The following is an 8869-nucleotide window of genomic DNA, read 5'->3' as shown; positions in this document are numbered from 1 at the left end:
CCGTGACGTCAGCGCCCAGCCGTCTCCACAGAAACTTTTGTCCCATTGGCCAATCAGAGAGCTTGGAAGGGGCCGGGGGGTGGGGGGTGGGAGGAGAGGGGAGTGGGAGGGGTGGGGGGTGAAGGGAGAGGCGAGAGGTTTAGTGTGTGGAGCTGCTCGCGCTCCGCCCGGGCTGTCAGTCCCTGCTCCAGCCGCCGCGAGACCTTCCCGGAGACGCGCACACACACAGCGCACCCCCCACACACCGTACACCCTCGCTCCCTTGCTCACACACACGCACACACTCAGCCTGGCCGAGCAGGAGCCACTGACCATTTTGCAAGTGCTGGGACCAGCTGCAGCGCGGTGGGCACAAACACTCCGCGTTCCCATTCTGGGTTTTCGTCTGGGAAAGAACGACGAGTAGCGAACGTGGGCTCCGACACCGACCAGGCGCCGGGCACTGGTCGGGCCGCCTTCCTGGCAGAGCCGCTCCCTGGGACAGGCGCGGGCCTCGACAGAGTGGAATAAAGAGGAGCGGCCGCAGCCACTGCGCGAGGAGGATGGGAACTCCCCTATTTCCAGCACTGTAACAAACGGATGGAAATCCTGAATGGAGGAACCGCTGACTTCATTTGCTTGGGAAAATCGTCCAGAGGAACTCAAATTTGGCTACTCTGAGCAGTGGAGGGGGTGTCCATGACGTGGCAAGGGGAAAATAGACAACCGAAACCTCCCCTGTGAATTGCAAACTGTGACCAAGCAAGGGAAAAATGGTTTCTCTCTGTATTTTAATACCATCCAAAGGGTTTCAAGCATCTGTACCATAAACTTACTTCTATGTCTTGTACCCACTTCAGCAGAAACCAGAGGAGTCCTGTCTGGGGGCCCCATCATTATCCAGGAGACCCGCCGCCAGCGGCCTGCTTTCCTTTACCCACATCTCTCTCGATCGGATTTCTGTTTGGGGTACAACATCTATCCTATAGAACTATGGTCAAATTTCTGGGACTTAACTCCTAGAACCTATGAGTGGGGCTGGAATTATGCCCAATGCATCTAAAGAAATGACATTTTAAACTGTTTTAAAATACCTTGGTTTTCTTAAACCGGTAAAACAGGATTTGATAGGCTCACAAACATGACAGGTAAGAACTTTCTCTCTTTCTAGTCTCTTAACGACTGTCGCAGAGGAGGCCGAATCAGAGCAGGACCCAGGAGGAAGGAGAGCCCAGGGACCCGTGTGCCCTTCGGGGCTCTCGGGCTCTCGGCCTGGCGACTGCTTTCGGGAGAGGCGCAGCCCTGGTTCCTGGACCACAGGGCCAGCGGCTGGGGAAGCTTCTGGGGCGCGCGAGGGTAGGCGGCGTTGCGCTCCACCTGCCCTGCCCCGGACGCAACCCTGGGACGAGGCGTCGAGGGACGACCCCAAATCAATATTGGGATTTTTAATAAACCAAGGAATGGGATTTTAATTATTCAAAACCCAGCTTCTCTGGGCCAGATGCTGTTGGGATGGTCCGGGTCACACAATATTAAAGAGACCGATCACTAAGAGGACGAGAAGAGTGTCTGAGACATCCCTTGCAATTACGAATAAACCAGACTTGGTAGCATGGGGCATTGATTGCTGGTGCCCAACCGGACCCTCCTCCCCTCTCCCGGTTCCTCCCCCACCCCACCCGAGGCAGGCTCCCGCGGCGGCCGGGACCTCACGTCCCTGCATCGTGGCCGGGGCTGCATTTTTCATGAGCCCGGGGTGAACAGGTGCGAAGTGCGCTGGGAGCATCCGGCCCACGGCCGGGCACCGGGAACATGGAGAGCGAGCGCGACATGTATCGCCAGTTCCAGGACTGGTGCCTTAGGACTTACGGGGACTCAGGCAAGACCAAGACGGTGACCCGTAAAAAATACGAGCGGATCGTCCAGCTCCTCAACGGCTCCGAGTCGAGCTCCACGGACAACGCCAAATTTAAATTCTGGGTCAAATCGAAGGGCTTCCAGCTGGGCCAGCCCGATGAGGTCCGCGGGGGAGGTGGCGGCGCCAAGCAAGTGCTCTACGTGCCGGTCAAGACCACGGTGAGTGACTCGCCTTCCTCTGTTATTTGTCTGCCCAAGCAGCCCGGCGGGGAGGGAGGAGAAGGGGGGAGAGAGGGGGAGCCGTGAGCCACTGTTGGCTCGTGTGCCCCCACCTTCCCCAACCCCCTCCCCAAGTCGTCCCCACTCGCATTAGCCAGGCGCGATTTCCCCACCGAGGAGTCTTTGTGGTCCTTTATTTTAAAGCGGCAGCGCACCTCCAGAGCGGTCCGCCCTCCCCGCCTCCCTGCTCCCGGACCCGCTGCTGCGGCTTCCTTCCCCGGGTCGGGCGGCGTCCTCGGTCCTCGGGCTGGGCCATTGTCCCACGTCCTTAGCTAGGAGTCTGGCACTTGTCCCACCGCCGCTACCGCGCGTAGAGGCCAGGCTGGAACCCCAGCATCACTCTCTGATAACAGACGATTCTGATCGATAGTCTACAGTGTCTCCTCATTGGCACAAAGCCTGAATGTGGCGGTAGCGGTGGATGTGAGGTTTTCCCCAGGACACTATCAGGTTTTATTGTTAGACCGCTGCCTGGGAGTCCCGGGGCAGTCCGAATGCCCTGATCACTGCCAGAGATCATTGCCAGGACTGTTCAGATTATAGATAAGGTCTTAGAGATTCCTCCTCCCCCCACCCCCATTCCCTTCCTCAATTGCTCGTTGCACAAATAAAGCCGCAGCTAGATGATGAACAACAAAGAGAGATGGGTTTGGGCGCGATCAAATGGTGTATTTATTCGTCTTTCTGGGGTGGCTCTAGTCTCATGGCTACAAAGCTCTAGCTAAGGCGCTGTGAGGTACTGGCAGTGAGAGTCAGTACATCTCAGCCTCACACGCAGATCTGCCTATGGGGCTGGGGAGCGGCAGCAGTGTGGATCTCTTTGGCAAGAAGATGGGAACTGTGGGCTACAAGTAGGACTGCTGATTAGATGCATAAGACCTTTCTGCCTCATGCTACGGTGGGTACTCGCCTGGAATAAGGGTGGGGGAGGCTATTTGGCACCCTTTGTATTTTTGCCTCTCTTTGGGATTTCTTGAGCCTTTGCTCCCCCCTCCCCTCACTGGCAACTGTTTCCTCGCGCAATATTCCTGGAGGATGCTAGAAAGGAGGTGTCTTGAAGGCTCTGCTGATCTCTAAGGGAGGTGTATGAACTTGGAAATAATGTGCCTGGAAAGCTTTTTAAAGCATTATTTGGAGGACCCTTTCAGGTTTGGAAAACAGTTTGTGATTGCCTGAGATTAATTAGGAATTGTGGTTTTGATGATGTGTTTTTCTTTTGGAATTTATACGGAAAATGGGAGATGAAAATAAAGGCGAAACGGAAAAACATAAAAGTTGTTGTTTTTAGAAATATGCTACTGGGAAAATTTCAGGAAGGGTAGATTTACAGGCATACTCTTCTCCTTTAACGTGTGGCACTGCTAAAGACAATGGTGAGATTATTGTCTTGCTTTACTAAATGATGAGGACTAGATTGGCACGAATTAGAACCGAGGTTTATCTACATCTGCATGAGCCAGAAGCCTGTGGTAGAGAATGAACTGCTTTGGGTTTCATGTATTGGGAATAACGTTAAGAAATGGATGAAATAATTTATTGTTAGACCAAGTAAATTAGAATTCTAGACGAATGGATAAAAGTAATCATTTAAGATGTGTTTACTTAAAATATTATTTATTATCATATCTGCTTTAAAGAAACATTGCCAGTTGGGAAGTTTGTTCTTCATTCTTTTTATGTTAAACTTGAGTCCCACTGTTTAACTGTCCAGTTAGCTTGACTTGAGCATTAGTCCAATGAGTTTATACTTGTATAGATTTGGCAACATCCATTATATGTGTGAACATATGCGTCTTTTTAAAACATTGATTAAAAATTCTAAAATAACAAATTCCATAATGGTTTTAGAGGCACTCAGATAATCATTAATGTCAGTTATTCGAACCAGCGTTCCTATTCTGTAATACCCATGTTTCAGTCAAAAATTAATGCAGAGTTGTAAAAAAAAAATTACTGCTAAGACGTCTACTATAGAGTGACAACTCCGGAGTAATAATAAAAGAACACGTGTCTCTCTTTTCAGTAAAGATTCCATATATTTAAGAGAGAAAGTGTAATCTGCTGGGTGATATTCTTAGATAATGATTTCCATGTAGTATTTAAGAGCTCTGATTTTCATTCAAGCCTGTTTGGAAATGTCGAGGAGTTTTTTTTTTTTTTTTTTTTTTTTTTTTAATTCATGAACTCTTCTATTGCTCTTTATGAAATTTTTCTGCTCCTGACATAGAATTACAGGCTCCACCTTCTCTGAGAGACAGCCAATCATCATTTCAATGAGTTAAAAAATAAATAAATGATCCCTTTTATCCTGTTCCCACATCTCAAATTATTTCTCCCTTAAAAACGTGTTAATTTTTCTTCATTGTGGCAGGAGTACAATCACCAAGACAAAATATATATTTTCTTTCAATTCAGAGGCATGTACTGTTTTAAATGAAATGTTGTGCTTGAATGATATTTTAAAGCAGAGTAAGAATCATCCTAAGTTCCTTGAGGTTGGAGAGTTCCTAGCTGGCTTTGCTGTCAGTGAGAGATGCTTTGTGGTAATGCACTGCTGCTGATAATTAGACATCATTACTACTGCAAAAAGGGAAAGAAAAAGGGGAGAGGACAGGCCTGGGCTAATTAACTACTTTAGTTTAATGAAAGGAAGGGAGACAGATAGCAACTGGGAGGTTATACAAAACAGAATAAACACACCACATAGGCATACAGGATTGCAACAAGACTTTCTGTCCCAAAGAGACTTGGTTCTACTTCTTTATTTGCCTAAAATAATAGCTGTGGCTTTGCAAATACTTTTGCCCCTAAATCTTAAATTTAACTGATGATAAAATTGGCATGTGACAACTGATTTGAAAATTGTCCACTACTGGAAAAGATAAATATGCTTTTTAATATTTATCCTGGTCATGTCTGAAGCAGAAGGGACCTGTCTGCCACTGATGTTTAGATTGCTCTGTGGCTGAGGAGATACTGTTTGGTCACCAAGCAACACTATCCTGCAGCTCAGCCATTTTAGGTCTGGAGTGGGACCTGCACTCATGTGTACATATGCAGTTTGTGAGCATCCTGTTTCTTTCCATTCTACCACTCTTATTTACATATATAATATATATATGTATATGCATATATATGTATATACATTTTTAATTAAGTGTCAGAAACTTAAAAGAATGAAATGATGAATAACTTCAAACAGTTCTGAAAAAGATACAGCAAATGTCTGACAATGATTATAATAAACTTTCAGGGATAATTTTAAACAAGCATACTTCTGGTTACTGCTTTACTCCTTTGGTAGTTCTAGTTGAGTTTGTTCTTACAAACTTTCGATCTTGATTGACATTTTGTTTTTCTGGCAACAGTTAGTTGAAATGTCATATTTACAACCTAAACTACCATTTGATATTATGAATGATAAACTTAAAATAGCCAGAAAATACTTTTTAAACCTTTCTGTTATTAATATGACTAATGCATTATCATGTGTTCTTATTAAAAAGCCTCTTGCTTTTAATTAAACATTAAGAAATATGGCAAGCTCATGTTTTTATTTGTCTTTCAGTCTTAACAAAGTAATGAATATTGAAACTGTAATTGAATAACTGAAGTAATATTTTTCTTGACCTATATTTGTCATAATAATCACTAATATCTAAATTTTGCCTTTCATGTATTTTTCTTTTATTTATTTCCATGATAAAACAGAAAATTAATTTTCATCCAGAAAAGAATATGCATTATCTTTAGCTGTGTCATTTTAAAATGATGATTTATTCAGTTCTGCAATCTGTAGCCCCAGAGTTCATATTGTTCTTGCTGTGTATACTACTAATTGATTACTGTACAGTGATTAGAATGAATATTCATGGATTGGTTGGTTTATAAACAGTTACTGTTTTGCTAGTTCTCTGACTGTGGTTTGGTTATGAGTCCTTTAATGTATATCAGAGTACCTGATGAGGAATCTGTATACAGTTCCACATCTTCTAACTTCATGCCAGAGTCTTACTTTCCATATATAAGACCTTGATGTGGAATTTGCTACAGAAATCAAACATGAAGAACTGTGCCATCAATCTCTTGTGGTACTTTATGTCTGTGACACCGGGCAAATAGTGAAGATACACACGTTTTTGCTAATCTTCTCTACTTTCGTAGTAGACATTGCTGCTGATAGCCAACACATTTTTCTCTTCTTTCAAGCACTGTGAGAAATACTACAGCATAATTTTGGGGGATAAAACATCACAAGAATGAATGCCAACAATGTAGCTTACTATCTGACTTTAGTGACTCCTTATGGGGCTGTTGTGAGGAACAAATCATCTAAGTTCCTTCATTTCTGTGACAAGTTCCTCACACAGTGCCTATATAAGCTCTCTGGGAAAACTTTCTATTCCTAGAGGCCAGTCTGGCATGAGTATTAGGTGCGAGAGATTTCTAACACCAATTCCCCTATATACAAGAAGGAAATTAGACCCTGTTAGTATGTGAAGACTGACCCATACTTATTTCCTAGAAAAATAATTCCTGACCTTTCTCTTAGTTCTTCCTTTCTTCGTAGTAACTATGGAGTTGGGGGACAGTATTCTGCCCGCACCTGTTTGCTTCTGTAAGCATCCTGGGGCGCCTGGGATTCTACTCTTCAAAATTTTACTCTCTGGACTCACTGCACGGGATGGAGGAAAGATGAGGAAGCAAATATACAGACAGCCCAGCAAATCATTCAAGACTTCTAATCCCATGTGAAGATCATAAAGAATTTTTTCTAATACCTGTTGAATTTGTTTAAACTTCTTTTTGTCTAACTAGGAAAGATTTCAGTCACTCTAGGATGTTTTAAGTTACATTCATTTTCATAGTCAAGATTAAAAACTTGGTTTGGGGATGTAGCCCAGTGGCAGAATGCTTATCTGCCATGCCTGAGACCCCGGTTCAACCTCTAGTACTGAAAAGAAACACGATAAAATAAGTTTAATGAAAAATACAAATGGCAAGAAACATGACCTAGTAGGTAGAGTTTATATTTTTGAGAGAGATTTAAATCCCAGCTTTGATGAATTGTAGCTGTGAGCAAAGAGTAGTTTCTTATGTAAAGATGGAGTTTCATCTTTGTAAAATATCACTAACAATATTTGCCTAAACAGTTTTGCATAAGGCTTAATAATAATATAGACTAATAGCTGTGAAATAATATATATGGATATATATGTCCATCAGTACATGAATAGCATTTTTCTGACACATAGTAAAGGCTGAAAAAACAAGTCGTTTTATGTATTATTGAAAAAATAAGGACATGATGATGCAATTATAATTAGATGTTATGAACTCAAAATCACTTGGCAACACAGAGTTAAAATACAATGTATGTTTGCATGTATGTATATACATATGTATTATTCAGATATTTATTCTCACTGCTTCATTTATGGGGAATAAAAATGATTGACTTGTAAAAGTGATTATATTCTTATTATTTTAAAAATCTATGAGAGATGGAAAGAAGAAGAGTTAAAATGTCATGCCAGATCTCCCATCCTGCTATAACTATCTTCAACTAATTAACATCATTCTAGTTGTCTTTCTATATATATAAACCTAGAGGAGATTAGACATAATGATTGATAGTTACATATGGGCAAGCAGAAATAATGTCCCAAAATTGGAATGATAATCATTTGCTAATTTAAGTGAAAGAATAACAAATATTACCAAAATATACCCAAAAAAGAGATGCATGAAATTCAATGAATTATTTAAAAATAAAATTAAATATTAAAAATAGAATTTATTAGAGAAGAGTAAGAAAAACTGAGATCGAATTACATTTTTAAACTGCATTTCTGTATATGTTATCATTGACTTTCTCCAGTGATAAACAAGGAACAAGTATATTTTCACTTTCTCCCCCAATCCTTTTTAGTTAGCTCCTGGTTTATATCACATCGCATTTATTATAATTATTACACGTTTATACTAAAATTATACTGTTGAGATTTTTATGTTTATGTTAAAGTATACAGTTTGGTTCTCACCATTGTTTTTGGTTCTCACCATCTGTTCTTCCACCTGATTTTCTTTAGTATTTTAATTTGACTAGCTCTAAATTCTGATCACCATGTTTTTCTTAGAGAAGGGCTCATGCATTTTATTCTTTGAGGTTTGTATGCAATTAAGAATATTTGTCCTTTACTTATATATCTGAAGATCAACTTAACCAGTGATGAATTCTTTATCCTTGAAGTTTAATAATTTGGCTATGATTACTTGAATTCTTTGTCTCACTCTGTATTTCTCCTGGGTAACTGCACCCATGACCATGGCTACAGCCATGACTGGCTTTTGGTGATTTAATGTGAATCCTGTGATGACCAGATCTATATTTTGGATTTTCCACTAGATATTTCCACCAAGATATTCCAGTGTATCTCAAACAGCATATATTAATAGATTATTTTTTTCTCTTCATACCCTTATCCTAGACCCTCCCACTTGGCACTTCTCTTTAAATTTCCTTTCTCTGTGGTTGGCAACAGAGTTCGCTTACTCTTACAAGCCACAAATTTGTGTGGCATGGTCAATTTCTCCCTCTTCCTTCCTCCTTATGATCAGTGCTTAGCAGAATACTGTTAATTCTACCAACTTAATATCTCTTGAAGCCATGTGATTCTTAACTTACCTTATCTTATCATACTATACCATACCATTTGCGAGTTGCTCAATAGTTTTACCCAAACCTATTTTG

At 41.8% G+C, this 8869-nt stretch overlaps 1 protein-coding gene across 4 annotated transcripts in view; it reads left to right on the top strand.

Moving 5' to 3' along the window:
* The first annotated feature begins 557 nt into the window (after positions 1-557).
* NOL4 (nucleolar protein 4) overlaps positions 558-8869 on the top strand; it is a 367452-nt gene continuing 359140 nt past the window's right edge. For 3 of the 4 annotated variants that reach the window (XM_079109334.1, XM_079109333.1, XM_079109338.1), the window contains exon 1: positions 558-2055. In XM_079109334.1, coding sequence (XP_078965460.1) covers positions 1792-2055 — 264 coding nt within the window. In that variant the 5' untranslated portion in view covers positions 558-1791. Of the gene's footprint in view, positions 2056-2905; positions 3014-8869 lie in introns of those variants that run through there. The other variant, XM_079109335.1, reaches the window with a different exon arrangement.

Source organism: Sciurus vulgaris, assembly GCF_902686455.1.
Source record: "Sciurus vulgaris genome assembly, chromosome: 13".
Lineage (NCBI taxonomy): Eukaryota > Metazoa > Chordata > Mammalia > Rodentia > Sciuridae > Sciurus > Sciurus vulgaris.
Note: the sequence above shows the minus strand (reverse complement) of the source record. Positions and strands in the feature narration are given on the sequence as shown.